We start from the raw sequence: 16,569 nt of genomic DNA on the forward strand, positions 1-16,569 counted from the left end.
GTTCATCCACAATATGTTTCTTTTTCCTTTTTTTTTATTGTGGTAAAGTACACACAACATCAAATTTACCATCATAACCATTTTTAAGTGTACAGTTTAGTAGTATTAAATACATTCATAATGTTGTGCAGCCATCTCCATAACTCTTTTCATCTTGTAAAACTGAACCTCTATATCCATTAAACAATAACTGTCTATACTCCCCTACTCCCATCCCCTGGCAACCATCATTCTATTTTCTGCCTCTATGATTTTGACTACTCTCAGTACCTCATATAAATGGAATCATACAGTACTTGTTTTTTTTTACTTGCTTATTTTACTTAGCATAATGTCCTCGAAATTTATCCATGTCGTAGCATATTGCAGAATTTCATTCCTATTTAAGACCGAATAACATTCCATGGATACAGTATGGATAGCCCATATTTTGCTTATCCATTCATCTGTTGATGGACACTCCCTCAACATGGGGTTGTGGGTATGCACCCAGAAATTGAATGACTAGATCATATGGTAATTTTATTTGTAATGGAACCATCACACTGTTTTCCCATAGAGGTTGTTCCATTTTACATTCCTACCAGAAGTGCACAAGGTTTCCAGTTGCTCCACATCCTTGTCAACCCCATTGTTTTCTGGGTGTTTTTGTTTTTGTTTTTCTAGTGGGTGTGACTTTTGATTTGCATTTCCGTAGTGATTAGTTGGTGGGGAAAAAACTGACCTATTTTCCCCTCTGTTCTCACACTGCAATAATCATCAACACAGAAGACAACTTCTGTGACCAAAAGTGTGGAGCAGGGAGATTTCTCCTACCCACCGAGCAATCAGTCTGTTCTGCAGTGGACATCAAATGGGTGTCCTCTAATTCAGTTTTAACACTGTCTACCTGGAGATAGTGCCAGTTCCCACAGTTTGAGGGTTCAGTGCCCAAGACTGCCCTACCACCCCATACACCAGACACCAGTCGTTAAGTCCAGGCCTCCAGAACTTCTGACTGATGAACTTCATGTCAGGGTTCTTTCTCGCATTTACCAGTTTATTATAAAGGATATTACAAAGATACAGATGAAGAGATGTGTAGGGTGAGGTATGAGAGAAGGGGCGTGGAGCTTCCATGCCCTCCAGGAAACTCTACATACATGTTCAGACATCCTAAAGCTCTCTGAAGCCTGCTTTCTTGGGCTTTATGAAGGTTTCATTATGTAGCCACAATTGATTAAACCATTGGCCATTGATGATCAACTTGACTTTCAGCTGCTTTCCCCTCCCAGGAGATTGGGGGGTGGGACTGGAAGTCCCAACTCTCTAATCATGCCTTTGTCTTTCTGGTGACGAGTCCCATCTTGAAGCTGTCAGTGAACAGTAGCCTACAAAAAGATAGCAATTTGGATGTTCCAAAGATTTTAGGATTGGTATGTCAGCAAATGGGTGTTGAAAGCCAAATATATGTTTCTTAATATCACAGTCTACCCTTGGTCTTCAGATACCTTACATCAAAAGAACATATAACTCAAAAGATATTGCCACATTAGAGTCTTGTTGCATCATTAATAACTAGTCTAGTCCATTATATTGTATTAATATTTCCCAGGGTGAGTCCACTCAGGTTTGCAGGCTTCCTTTCAATCTTGTCAGGTGCCAAACCTGGAGCAGTCTTGGCAAACAACAGCTTTCCCTTTTTAGATATCTGTTATAACTGAGGTGAGAGACAATGTCATCTGTTTCTCTGAGTGTCTTTCAAGGTATTCATGTAATGTTGGATTTCCCTCAATTTATAATCCATTATTCATTCCTTTACCCTCAACTGCTGTTTCTCTTTCTCTCCGTTAATACCCAAATGTTTTCACCTTTGGAAGAGACATCAGAATCACTGCCGTTCCGGTTTAGATTGCAGTCAACAACGCTTGTCTGGCAGGTACATCCTCCTCAGTCCATTCCCGTGCAGGTAGGGTAAAGTTACGTAGGTGCACAGCTAGTGGGTTATTTTTACCACCAGGCAATATAGCTGCATTCACTTTTAGCCCCAGTTTTGCTAAATGGGGTGAAGGAGCAACCCAGTCACATCAGGCCCTAAGGAATTTTGACATAAGGTTTAAAAACATGGTTTTTTGCTTGGAAATCAGCCCTGCTTCCAGCACTGGCAGTTGCAGGCCTGGTCCTAGGACCACTACATCAGGTAGGGGGGAAAGAAAAGGTTTTAGTGAGCTGATTTGGGGAATAAAGAAAAAATGGTCATTATTCCAGTGTACTCCTGGCTTGGCAAGATTTGCATAGTCATCCCAGCATCCTCTTCATCCCTTCTTCTCCAGATCAGCTTTAGAAAAACAGGAACATCTCGTGGGCAGACTCCTTTAGTCCCACTCATGTTGAGTATGAGCACACACTCTTGAAGGCATGTAAGCCAGCCTTTTATGTTTCCAGTGTTTTCAATACCTGTTCTACTCGTCTATCAAACTATGACTCTAAGGAGACTGTCTCTGTGCCCATTGTTGGACATTATAGGCTGTACAGTGTGTTCCTTGATCTGAAGAAATGACGATTGGCCATACAGATCCATGCAATATCTTCTGTTTACTTGTTTTTTAAATGGTACTCAAGAGTGTTTGCATGTTCCACTGAGTAAGCAGAAGCCATGCCAGTCAGTGTCTATTCCTGTCAAGACCCATTGGTGGCCCCATAGGGCCACTAGCATCAGTCTCTGTATTGCCAGCTTTGTTTAGGGCCTTTGCACCAGGGAATCTGCCCAATAGTCATTATCAGTCTCTGTCTTTTTTGCTGGTGTACAGAACAGTTCTTATTGGCATTTTGTGCCTGAGAGGATGCAAAAGGAACATGCCTAGATTCAGCCCATCTCTGCCTGCTGCCGAACCCCTATATCCACTAATTTCATGGATCCAGGTGGCCACCTCAAGGGAGTACACAGGGATACCTGCTTGTCAATTCCAGTCACCTTCCAAACCTGGAAAGGGGCTCGATGCAAAAGGAACATATCTAGATTTAGCTCATCTCTGCCTGCTGCCGTACCCCCATATCCACTAATTTCATGGATCCAGGTGGCCACCTCAAGGGAGTACACAGGGATACCTGCTTGTCAATTCCAGTCACCTTCCAAACCTGGAAACGGGCTCTTCTGATTGACATTAACTTGTTCTGCTTTAATGCACCCCTCAAATGTCCATGGGGCCATGCTTCATATGGGCATCCTTTTAACAGACCAAGTATCCGTTGCCCTCTTGCCTGACTGTATGGGCAGGTGATTGGTCACTGCCTATGAGTTAGTAAAATCCCAAACACAGGTGTTTCTACCAGTGTTCAATTCTTCCATTACTGTTAGGAAAATGCATGCAATACAGCCCACCAAGATTATTTGTTCTTACCTCCTGTGGTCAAAGTAGCAACTTCTAAACAAGATGGTATTCATTTACCCTGGAATTGCCATCCTCAAACCAAGTAGCTCTTGGTTGGTCAGTCAAGAGCTGCTTACAGGGTACTGTCGAGTCCAGTGGCTCCTCACATAGTTCCAGAGTCAGTTTTAGTGGAAAAGTGGCCCTCTGTTTGTGAGGGTCTCCTCCTTGCTTTCCCCAGGTAGCATGATCCCATACAAATTCTGTTTTATAATGGACCTCATTTGGGCATTGCCTCCCTTATTAGAGTGTTTCTCTGACATTACCCAAAACAGCCTGGGCATTTCAGGTATAATTGTAATTGTCTGATGAGTTTTTCCTGCCTGCTGCACAGATAAAACCAGTTCATCGAGACTCTAATGCTGCAGTAAAGAAAGAGTTTAATTAATGCAAGACTGGCCAAGTGGAAGGACTGGAGTTATTACTTAAAGTAGTCGCACTGAGAACTCAGAGACTAGGATTTTTATGGTATATTGGGTGGGCAGGGGGCTAGGAAATGGTTACTGCTGATTGGTTGGGAACGAAGTCGTAGGGATGTGGCAAACGGTCCTTGTACACTGAATCTGCCTCTGGTTGGGGACCACAGGGCCGATTGAGTCACGAGTCATGGGTCTGAGTGGGGTCAGTTCTTTGCCAGAAGGCAAAAATCTGAAAAACATCTCAAAAGACCAGTCTTAGGTTCTACAATAGTAATGTTATCTATAGGAGCAATTGGGGAAATGTCAGGTCTTGTGACCTCTGTCCACATGATTCTTGAGCAGTAAGGGAAGATAAAAAATACACTTTAGCAAAGTTCAGGCCCCTCCCCTGATCCTAATCTTGTGGTCTTTCATTAGTTTTTGGTCTCTGAGCAAGGAGGAGATTAGCTTTAGGGAGAGACTGGTAGCATCCTTGCTTCCAAGTTAAACTATAAACTGAATTCCTGCCATGATTAGCTTGACCTATGCCCAGGAATGAGTAAAGACAGCCAGCCTGTGAGACTAGAAGCAAGATGGAGTCAGCCAAGCTAAATTTCTCTCACTGTCATAATCTTTGCAAAGGGGGTTTCATCAAGATCACTTTATGTCCTTCAGTCATAGGGGTAGCCTCAGTTAATGTCCTGTAGCAAGGAAGTAAATGCCCTTCAAGTGGAAATTCTCTAGTTCAAAGTCCTAGTTGTCATTGCTGGGAGGCACTCACAAACCTTTGCCATAAGCCCCAGAAGGTACTCTGCAGAGGGCTATATCAAATGGGGAAGTTGTCCCCACCAGCTCTTCCGTTTCTATTCTGCACTATGTGGGCCTGGGAAATCCTAACCGGTTCCAATTTTAGCATGTTCCATTAATGCTGCTCAAAGGATTTACATACCTTCTGTTTTACAGTACTGGATAGGGGGAACATTTCCCAGTCAGATAAAATGTCTCTTCCCATAATGCAATCAGGTAAAAGAGATAAAACCATTTCACATGAAGTATGTTCAAATATGCCAGCTTTCATAATCCTAACAACCCTTACACTTTTATGTTCTAGTCCCAGGAATTTCCCTGTTTTATCACCAGATCATTTTACCCTCTCTTTTGCAAAAGGCTTTGGATCCCCAGTCTGGAGTCCTGCCAGGAGACCCTGGCCTCTCTGTTAGTTGTTACCTTGATTAACCAGTCTAACAGGTAATTCTAGGTTGGGTTTCTCATTTTAATCTTTATCTTCTTGTCTTTAAAAGTTCTCCAAACTGGGGGAAATACAGTGAACTGGTTTGGGCCCTTAAATGTTGAGAGATCAGCTGGGGGTCCCTTTCCTCCACTCAGTCTTCAATAATGTTGTATTAAGACCTTTGTTTTTTAACCCCATCAATTTCTATTTTCTTCATTCCATTTTTTAATAACCACCTAAATATGTCCACCTCCTGGGGTGAGTTCCATGGCTCTCCCCTTTCTTTTCCCTCTTACTTTCACTCCTATCAATGTTTTCTCTATTCATCTAGTTTCAATAGTTATTTGGTTTTTCCCTTTCCCACATTGACTACCCTCTTGGTCACCACAGGTCTCAGAGGTACTTTCTGTTGTTCCTGCATAATTTTGCCGTTGTGCAGTGGTTCCGAGGCTAGTGGCTGAAGTTCAGACTCACTGAAATGTAAGCTTGGTTTATGTAGCATCAGGGTCTGACCCAGCACTCTCTTTTAATTTTATTTTAGCTAATATGGATAACAGTGATCAAGGGATTGAATAGTTTGCTTTTTTCTGATTAGTTTGCATTTTCTTGTGCCTCTGGTAAACCAATTCTCCATCTCAAAATTCCAGTGGTAACTTTTACCTTTAGTAACTGAACAGAGCACTGTGGCTCCATGTCATGGGTGATCATTTGGCTGCCCAGGAATCAAGGGTTTCTCATCCCTAGACTTTTATCCTTTCTCTTCTCAAACCAAATGTTTCTCTGAACCTGAGCCATTCTAGCTAATCCCACTTCACTAACACCAATTGTTCCTGAAAAACTCTCAGAACATTTTTTTGTGTGTGTGTTCTTATACCACAACAATCAATGAGGAAGCCTTCTGTGACCCCAAAATATGTGGGAATTTCTTCCCCCCAGCAAACAAGCAGTCCTCTACCAGCTGGGTGTCCTCTAATTCAATTCAGTTCTGACACCATCTGCCTGGAGATAGCCTTAGACCCCACAGGTTGAGGGCTCAGTCCCCAAGACTGCTTCCCCAGACACCAGTCATAAGTCCAGACCTCCAGATCTTCTGACTGACTGGCTCTAAGTTGGAGTTCCCACAGCCCCTTCTTTAGGTTCCTTTAATTTGCTGGAGCAGCTCACAGAACTCAGGGAAACACTTATGTTTACTGGTTTACTGTAAAGGATATTATCAAGGATGCAGATGAAGAGATATGTAGGGCAGGGTATGGGGGAAGGAATGTGGAGCTTCTGTACCCCCGTTGGGTGCTCATCCCCCAGGAATCTGCACATGTTTAGCTATCCAAGAACTGTTCGAACCCTGTCCTTTTGGGGTTTTATGGAGGTTTCCTTATATAGGCATGATTGGCAACCATGTAAAAATGTGATTGAACAAAAAGCACATGTTCTAAACCCAGAAAGACCTCCTTATTAGACTATTCTTGGCCTCTCTGTGTAGTATTTCTTCCTCTAGGTTATGGGGCAGGACATTCTCTGGAATTAGAGTCTTTTGACCCACAGTCAGATTAAATTCCTACCTTGGGCAGGTATAAGGACATTGATAGCGGCAAGAGGCACACAAATTCCTAGGCAGAAAGGGCCAGGTCCCCAGTGAAACCCAACCTTCAAGCCAAAGACAGACTGAAGCGTGACAGCCAGGCTATCAACTCAGGGTAGAGTCCACGGCCATGAGTGAGAACTTCCTCAATGCCTTTTAGCTAATCAAATGGTGCTTTTCCCAGGCCCACCCATGGACCAGTCAGCACACACTCTCTGATCCTGAGCCCATAAAAACCCCAGACTTAGTCACATATTGGGACTACCTGCCTTATGGCACCCTGTCACACAGAGGACTACCCACTTTGGGTCTCCTCTCTTTTTGAGAGCTGTTCTCTCATTCAATAAAAAACCATACCCCACCTGGCTTACTCTCCAGTGTGTGTGTGTGTGTAACCTCATTCTTCTTGGACGTGGGACAAGAACCTGGGACCTGCTGAACAGTGGGAGTGAAAAGGGTTGTAACACTTTCCTGACTGGCTCACTGAGCTGAGGGCGGTGACGCACTCCCATTCACTAGAGCGGCAACCCTTCTGGGGGCCTAGACCTCAGGATTTCCTGAGCCGGAGCTGTAACACTGTAATCCTCCCACCCCTTGCTGGTACCAGGCAGCTGCCCCAGGTGATGAGAACTGGCAGTGATGAGGCTGGGCCAGCCCAGGAGCCATGAGTGGAGTGGGGCGGCAGGACCAAATGAGCTGGGACATACCCCCATTCACCGAAGCATGCAGATAGTAGGAATGAATGAGCTATAACAAGAACAAGCTGCAATGCTTCCTGGGGACTCAGAGCTTAGGACTCCCTGAGCAAAAGGGTAACAACCCTTGCGGCTCCACAGTTGCTGGCATCTCCAAGTTTTCAGGCTCTGCTGCGTCCCCCACCCCTTGTCCAGATGCTGGCACCCAAGGGAGAAGCTGGTCACAGCATGCCCAGCCCAGCTATGGGCTGAGCACAGAGCCACAGCAGGCATGGAACCTGGGCCAGTAACATGAGCTAAGCGCAGCCTGCCAGGCTTAGTGGGCAGAGCAAGTCTAGTGGCAAGCCCAGAGCCGAGTGAGGCCCTGACCAGAGGTGCCGCTGGCTGACCGGAGATTTCTGGCTGGTGAAGCAGCACTGAAAGAGTCTTGTGTCAACAGGAGAAGGTCAGAGAGAGACTGTTTCCTGAGATCTGCTCCTGAGGCCTAATAAAGCAACCCAGCATTATAACAAAAGACTAACAAGGGCTATGGGAGTTAAAAGCCAGGAAACTCTGGATGAAAACCAATATATATGTATTCGTCCATTTTTACACAGCCAAACCATATCAATATATAATCATAATATCACACCAGGATAGTGGACAGCTCAGTAGTCTGACAGCAAGAATAGAATGCTCAGTTCTAAACTAGAGAATGTAAACACAGCAAGGAAATCCTGGATACAGAGTTGAATTGCACCATGCTAGACTGGCTACTGCTCTCCATGATTGTGATCTGTCACACATCAATAAGAGACCTAGAACTTGCTTTCCTGAGAACAAGAGATGAGTAGTTTTGTTTGTAGGACACAGTGAATTTTGATGCGACTAACCTGAAAGATAAGCATATTCTTTCTCAACCACTTTGTAAAGCTGAAAGTAAGTTCAGTAGCCTAGAAATTGATCTCCATCATGCAAGTGATGCTCTCAGAGAAAAGACCTTGGTTTTAGAATCTGTACAAAGAAACCTAAGCCCTCATGCATGACACCAGGTCAGGGATAACCAGGTCCACATGTGTTTATGTCTTTCCACAATGTCAGACTTTTACTGATGCTATTTCAGCCACAAAAGCCATGAGCTACATGGGAGTTCCCAAGGAATTGATTCTCAGTACTTCCTTTTCAGTCAGTAGAGCCATAGGCACACAGGTTCAAGCCACTCCACAAGTGAGTCAATATTGCAAACCCTAATAGTATACTTAATATATAATTTTATAGATTAAACTTCCCATAACAAAGTTAACATTTAACATCAAGAAAAAGGGGATAGGAAAAAGGGTTAATGAACCACTCCAGGGAGAGAGACGTTGACAAAAGGAATATCCTAGTCTGGGCCTGGCAGTCCCTCAGTCTTGCAAGGAAGAGACTTTGATGTGGGCAGAGTCTTCAGTGGCAGATACCAGGTGCTTATCACAAGTGACAGCAAGGCTGTCGGTTAAGATGGCCGTTTGAGCTGCTGAAGTCTTGCTCTTTCTATGGCCAGAGTCCTCTGGTGAGGACTGAAAATGGAGGAGTGTGCTTGGTTATGTCCTCATTTGATTGAATAGAGTCTTTATTGATCAAGCAAAACATCTGGTCCCTGTTGGCAAAGTGCCTAATGAAATGTAAGATGGAGTCTTTTCCTGAGATGAAGTTACTTATTGTCAAGGATACTCTGTGTGTAAGCCAAACACAGTGTTAAATGAAGTAAATCAAACAAATGTATTAGGATGAATAAGATAAAGTAAGTAAATACATTGGAAAGCAGAAGTCTGTAAAAGAGGGATTATCTTGCCTACAGAGTAAAAACAGAAAGCCCCAAAACTTATATGGAAACAAATTTAGTACAACAAGAATGTGGAAACAAATTTAGTACAAGAAAGAGACCAAAGAAAAAGAAAACAAGATATAGTAGAAAAGTTAAAAGAAAATCTGTCTTTGCAGACATAAGCAGCATCTTGAGAGAACTTAGTTAAGAGAGAATAAAATTGCTTCGATAAGAAGTTGGTGGGAGCTGAGAAAGATCTGAAATCTGAACTCTTGAAAACGAAAACTTTCTGTAAGACTAATAAAACTGAGTTGGAAAAATATAAGCAGCTCTATCTACAAGAATTAAAAGTTAGAAAATCACTGGCAACTAAACTAAACAAAACCAATGATAAAATAGCAGAGGTTAGTAGCAAACTCCTTGTAGAGAACAGCAGACCAGATTTTTACACCACTCTTATTACGAGGCAGTCCTAGAGTCAGCTTGTGTGCTGAAAACAGGATAGTATTCAAAGAACATTTTCTAGTCACTCAGAAACCATCAACATTGTCAGAGGCCTTGATCTTCAGACAGATATAAACCTGACTGGAACTCTTGTGGACACTTTTCACTGGTCAGAGTTTCTTTTCATATATTAAATTTGTTTTCTTCACTTTCAGCTTTAGCTTTGTTAGCTAGGGTATTTTTGTAAGACTCGCAAGTGGGGATGGGAAAGGTGATCTCTGTACTTTGTTTTCTTCTTACCCATCCCTCCCACCAAAAAATGAGACACCAGAACTGTTAATGTTACTATTGCTCTGTGAGAAAAGATATCTTGGTGAATAATTTAGAGACATTTGTAGGGCTCAGAAGAAGACAGGAAAATGTGGGAAAGTTTGGAACTTTAGCCAAGAGACTTGTTGAATGCCTGTGCCCAAAATGTTGATAGTGATATGAACAATAAACTACAGGTTGAGGTGGTATCAGATGGAAATGAGGAACTTATTGGGAACTGGAGTAAAGGTGATTCCTGCTTTGTTTTAGCAAAGAGACTTGTGGCATTTTGCCCCTGCCCTAGAGATTGGTGAAACTTTCACTTGAGAGATGATTTAGGGTATCTGGTGGAAGAAACTTCTAAGCAGAAAAGCATTCAAGATCTGACTTGGATCCTGTTAAAGGCATTCAGTTTTATAAGGGAGGCAGAGCCTAAAAGTTTGGAAAATGTGTACCCTGACTATGCGATAGAAAAGAAAAACCCATTTTCTGGGGAGAAATCCAAGCCAGCTGCAGAAATTTGTGTAAGTAACAAGGAGCCTAATGTTAATTCCCAAGATGGGGGAAATGTCTCCAGTCCATGTCAGAGACCTTCGCAGCAGCCCCTTCCCCCACTCCCCTCCCTCCACATCAGAGGCCCAGGAGGAAAAAGTGGTTTCGTGGGCTGGACTCAGGGTCCCCATGCTGTGTGCAGTCTAGGGACTTGGTGTCCTGCGTCCCAGCCACTCCAGCCGTATCTAAAAGAGGCCAAGGTACAGCTCAGGCTGTGGCTTCAGAGGGTGGAAGTCCCAAGCCTTGGCAGCTTCCATGTGATGTTGAGCCTGCGGGTGCACAGAAGAATTGAGGTGTGAGAACCTCTGCCTAGATTTCAGAAGATGTATGGAAATGCCTGGATGCCCAGGCAAAACTTTGCTGCAGGATGGCGGCCCACATGGAGAACCTCCACTAGTGGGGAAGAGAAATATGAGGTCGGAGCCCCCACACAGAGTCCGTACTGGGGCACCACCTAGTGGAGCTGTGAGAAGAGAGCCACTGTCCTCCAGACCCCAGAATGGTAGATCCACTGACAGCTTGCACCATGCGCCTGGAAGAGCTGCAGACACTCAATGTCAGCCCGTGAAAGCAGCCAGGAGGGAGGCTATACTCTGCAAAGCCACAGGGGAAGAGCTGCCAAAGACCATGGGAACCCACCTCTTGTATCAGTGTTACCTGGATGTGAGACATGGAGTCAAAGGAGATCCTTTTGGAACATTTAAGATTTGACTGCATCACTGGATTTTGGACTTGCATAGGGCCTGTGGCCCCTTCATTTTGGCCAATTTCTCCCATTCAGAATGGCTGTATTTAGCCAATACCTATACCCACATTGTATCTAGGAAGAATTAACTTGCTTTTGATTTTACAGGCTCATAGGCAGAAGGAATTTGTCTTGTCTCAGATGAGACATTGGACTGTGGACTTTTGAATTAATGCTGAAATGAGTTAAGACCTTTGGGGACTGCTGGGAAAGCATGATTGGTTTTGAAATGTGAGGACATGATATTTGAGAGGGGCCAGGGGTGGAATGATATGGTTTGGCTGTGTCCCCACCTAAATCTCAACTTGAATTATATCTGTCAAAATTCGCACATGTTGTGGGAGGGACCCAGTGGGAGGTAATTGAATCATGAGGGCCGGTCTTTCCCATGCTATTCTCATGATAGTGAATAAAACTCATGAGATCTGTTGGGTTTATCAGGGGTTTCTGCTTTTGCTGCTTTCTCGTTGTCTTTTGCTGCCACCATGTAAGAAGTGCCTTTCGTTTCTGCCATAATTGAGACCTCCCCAGCCACATGGAACTGTAAGTCAAATTAAACCTTTGCCCCCTAGTCTTGAGTATGTCTTTATCAGCAGCGTGACATAGACTAATGCATTAAATTGGTACCAGGAGTGGAGTGTTGCTGAAAAGATGCTCAAATATGTGGAAGTGACTGTGGAACTGGGTAACAGGCAGAGGTTGGAACAATTTGGATTGTTCAGAAGAAGACAGGAAGATGAGTGAAAGTTTGGAGCGTCCTAGAAACTTATTGAATAGTTTTGACCAGTGAAGTCCAGGCTGAGGTGGTTTCAGATGGAGATGAGGAACTTATTGGGAACTGGAGCAAAGGTCACTCTTGCTATGCTTTAGCAAAGAGACTGGTGGAATTTTGCCACTGCCCTAGAGATCTGTGGAACCTTGAACTTGAGAGAGGTGATTTAGGGTATCTGGTGGAAGAAATGTCTAAGCAGCAAAGCATTCATGAGGTGACCTGGCTTATTCTGAAAGCATTCAGTCATATTCATTCACAAAGAGATGGTTTGAAGTTGGAACTTAATGTTTAAAAGGGAAGCAGAGCATAACGGTTTGGAAAATTTGCAGCCTGACCATGAGGTAAAAAAGAAAACTCCATTTTCTGGGGAGAAATTCAACCCTGCTGCAGAAATTTGCGTAAATAACAAGGAGCTGAATGTTCATAGCCAAGACAATAGGGAACGTGTCTCCAGGGCATGTCAGAGATCTTCACGGCTGCCCCTTTCATCACAGGCCCAGAGGCCTCGGAGGGAAAAATGATTTCATGGGCCTGGCCCAGGCCCCACTGCTCTATGCAGCCTTTGGACTTGGTGCCCTATGTCCCAGACGCTCCAGCTCCAGCCATAGCTAAAAGGGGCCAAGATACAGCTTGGCCTTTGCTTCAGAGGGTGCAAGCCCTAAGCTTTGGCAGCTTCCACATAGCAATGGGCCTACAGGTACACAGAAGACAAAAGTTGAAGTTTGGGAACGTCTGCCTAGATTTCAGAGAATGTATGGAAATACCTGGATGTCCAGGCAGAAGTCTGCTGCAGGGGTGGGTCCCTCATGAAGAACTTCTGCTATGGCACCATATGCAGAAGGGAAATGTGGGGTTGGAGCCCCTCCACAGAGTCCCCACTGGGACACTGCCTAGTAGAGTGCTCAGAAGAGGGCCACTATCCTCCAGACCCCAGAATGGTAAATCCAGTGACAGCTTGCTCTGTGCACCTTGAACAACCACAAGCACTTAATACCAGCCTGTGAAAGCAGCCACGAGGGCTGTCCCCTGCAGAGCCACAGGGGTGGGGCTGCCCAAGGCCTTGGGAGCCCACCTCATGCATCAGCGTGTCCTGGATGTGAGACATGGAATGAAGGAGACTTTGGAGGTTTAATATTTAATGATTGCCTGGCCAGGTTTTGCACTTGCATGGAGCCTGTGGCCCCTTTGTTTTGGCCATTTTCTCCCATTTGGAACAGGAATATCTACCTCCTGTGTCCCCTGTGCCCCCATTGTATCTTAGAAGTAACTAACTTGCTTTTGATTTTGCAGGCTTATAGGTGGAAGGGACATTTCTAAGTGGTGTAAGTTCTTAAAACATGAAAAAATAGCCTTTCTTAGCACTACCCTTTGTGTCTACTTAAAAAAGTTATTTTTTGATTTTTTTTCCTATAAATTCATTGTTTTCATCCGAACAGCAGCTGCAGTTGCAGGCATTTTTATGACCAACTCATGGATAGTCTGACTTTAGAGAACCCAGACTAATACACTGCCCTTTGTAAGCTATTGTTGCTAACATGTGTTAAAGGCAGATAGGAGCCAAAAGGTATTCAAAAGTATAAGCAATTAGATACAGAAAGTTCTCAGACTTGGGTGGCCTTGTTGAGGGAAACATAAGCATGATTGTGCCTCATTATCTGAGGATTTATAGGGTAGCCTCACTGCCCAAATTCTCTTCCCCACCTGCCAGCCAGGGGCCCAACATGCATTTGCATCTCAGTGGCTCCTTTTTAGGCCATCAGAATTTTTTTTCCTTAAATACCAAGTTCATCTGAAAAGATGTGAGGATTAGTTCACACTCACTTGGAAACAGGACTGGTAGAAATAAGATCTAGAGCACACTGGCCAACTTCACTTCAGTAACCTGCCGCTCTCACCACGCAAATCAGGCAGCCATATTATGGCAGGGGCTTGCAAAAACTGAGCAACAAGCCACTCGTGTCTCAGTTTCTCTTCTGTTCCCAGTAATGTGCAGTGTTCATGCGTTCTTTTCTTTTTTTGTTTGTTGTTTAAAAATTTTATTCATTCTGTAAGTCACTCAAATTTCTTAACTATTTCAGTTTAGTGTGACACAGTATACAGAGTGGGATGTAAGAACCATAAACTATTCTGTAACCACATTTGAATCAAATAATCATGATTTGTGTTCCCTTTGGCACCTCAGTATCTTCAGGCTCCAGCACTTGCTTAGCTGTTATGACTCTGGCGAGCCTGTGTTTCTGGGAGAGCGCTACGGCTACGGCCTGGGCACTGGCGGCTACAGCTACATCACGGGAGGAGGAGGGTAACTATGATCACAGCTTTCTTCAACTACTTTGAACATAAACTTTCTTTTCCACTTGAGAGGTGGGTCTCTGGCACTGGGATCTATACTGATATGTGAGTACTCTGTGAATGGTGGTTGTTAGTATGATAGGAAAGTGAACATTATATTTGCTAAATATTAAAAGAACACACAGTAAAGAATATTTTAGCCATTGAAGAAATGATATAAAAAAGTATGTCATACTTGGTAGAATGTCCCTAACAATGGTTGCTTCTAGGCAGCCAACTAGTTTTGATTATGTTTAAATGGAAAAAACAATTGGTTATAGATTTTAATCTCAGAGAATAAGCCATTAGACTATTAAATTATGGAATGCTTAATAAATCACCTTTGGGGAATGTATAGAAGCTTACTTAGGCAATTAAATGATATTTGTGTAGGATTTATAGGTTTTAAATAACAGCTAAAAATCAATGTTTTGAAGAAGCATTTGCCTAATCTCTTATGAAGATTTTAACTTGATTTATATGGGTGAATCAATTAAGCAGTTTTCCCTATTACTTCTATAGTCTTACTATTGGTGCGTGTAGGCAAAATCTTATCAACTGTAGTCATTTACATTCATTCAGTAGATATTTATGTCTGCTGTGTGCCAGGCAGCATTCTACTGTATAATCTAATGGATGATACACTTCTGGAGGGCTGGGACCTTAAATTCCTACTTTGCAATTCCCTAGATTGGAACAATTCCTACAGGAACCTGCAGGATCTCAACAGTCATACGACAGGCATCCTGATTTGGTCTAGCCGATTCAGTGGTGAAGATAACACGGTTATGGAGGTGGCTCTTTTGTAGTGATAACCAAACCTGAGCATGTGTGCTGATCTTTGTTAGTCTATGGCTTGCATCTGCCTGAGGTCATTAACAACAGGAGGGGGAGTCCAGGGAGGCCTTTGAAAAGACACTAGATTAAGCCCAAGGAGTGTTGACCTCCTTATCAAAAAAGGTTCAAGCTATTTGCAGCCTTGCTGTAATGCGTTGGGCTTTCTGGGTGAAGAGTTAGGGCCAATTAAGGATCAGAGCATGGCACCCATCGAGCCAGGATGTTCCACTTTGAAAGTGGCCCTGTTATTTGTATATGGGTTTGTATACTTTATAGCATGATAGTGTTCATATAATATTTTTAAAACAGAAGTGACTTGTTATGTGATTTCTGCAAGAAAACCATTTTGTTGTCTTCATTGTGTATTGGATTTAGCTGTTGTTTCCAAGACTGGCACTCAAGGCCTTCTGAAACCTCACTTTACCTTACCTATCTAGCATTGCCTTTCATCATCCCAGTTGTTCATTCGTTCAACTGGCCTTGTGTGGGCCAGGCACGGGGAATGCACAGATGAAAGCTGCACAGCCCTTCCCCATAGGAGCTCACAGGCCAGTGCCAGATTCGCAAATACGTTGCACAATTGTCATTGCTCCCCCTTCCCTTGCCCCTGGCAGGCCCTGCTAGACCACCAAGGTGGCACCTTTCACTTCTTCTGTGCTCAGCGTCTACCTTGCTCCTGGGTACTTCCCACCACCTCTAGTTTTTCCATCTTAAAACTTCTCACCACCACCATGCCATCTTCTTCCTACCCTGCAGAACATCTTGAGTTCACTACTCTATCTCCATTTTCTCAGCTCCATGCTCAGCCCTTTACGAGTCATTAACTCCCAGCCTCCTTAACTATCTCACTGAGGTTTCCAGCAACCTTGCTGTAGCTAAATCAAATTAATAATTTCCAGTTTTTATCCTATTTCACCTCTTAGCAACCTTTAACACCGGTGACTGTTGACCTGAAACACTCCTTTCTCTTGCTTTCCAGAGCGGCATCCTGTCCTTGTTCATCCTTCTTTCTGGTCAGTCCTTCTCGGTTGTTTCTATCTATCCCTTCAATGTCTTATGTTTCTCAGGCATCTTTTCTAGTCCTCCTTCTCAACCCATGTTGTCCCTGGATGATCGTATAGCTTGATGCTGAATGTAGCCAGAACTCTTTCTCCAGTCTAGAACTCTGCTGGCCTCCAGATTCATAGATTCAAAGGGCATCTCCACTTGACTGATTGACAGACACATCACACTCAGCACCTTGTCATTGCTGACTGTAACGCCTGATTGGTTCTTCCAATGTGCCCCTCTCAGGGAAGACATTGGCATATATGAGTTCTTACCCCAGGAGTCTGTGAGTCAGCTCTCACCCTTTCTCTCCTCCTTTCCCCACTCCCTGCAATCAACTGAATCACCCAGTCCTGTCCATTTTATTTCCTAAATCGCTCTTCCATCAATACTTCTCTCTACCTCCAGTAATCTCAACCAGGTCACTGTCATCTCC

The 16,569-nt window shown here is 43.8% G+C and overlaps 2 protein-coding genes across 7 annotated transcripts in view; one reads left to right on the forward strand and one right to left on the reverse strand.

Moving 5' to 3' along the window:
- HMGB1 (high mobility group box 1) overlaps window positions 1-16,569 on the reverse strand; it is a 979,364-nt gene that overhangs the window by 811,984 nt on the left and 150,811 nt on the right. The gene's annotated exons all lie outside the window — the stretch shown is intronic.
- B3GLCT (beta 3-glucosyltransferase) overlaps window positions 1-16,569 on the forward strand; it is a 389,525-nt gene that overhangs the window by 92,056 nt on the left and 280,900 nt on the right. For all 4 annotated transcript variants that reach the window (XM_050766878.1, XM_050766880.1, XM_050766879.1 and 1 more), the window contains exon 13: window positions 14,101-14,220. In XM_050766878.1, coding sequence (XP_050622835.1) covers window positions 14,101-14,220 — 120 coding nt within the window. The remainder of the gene's footprint in view (window positions 1-14,100; window positions 14,221-16,569) is intronic.

This window comes from Macaca thibetana, chromosome 17, assembly GCF_024542745.1.
Source record: "Macaca thibetana thibetana isolate TM-01 chromosome 17, ASM2454274v1, whole genome shotgun sequence".
Classification (NCBI taxonomy): Eukaryota; Metazoa; Chordata; class Mammalia; order Primates; family Cercopithecidae; genus Macaca; species Macaca thibetana.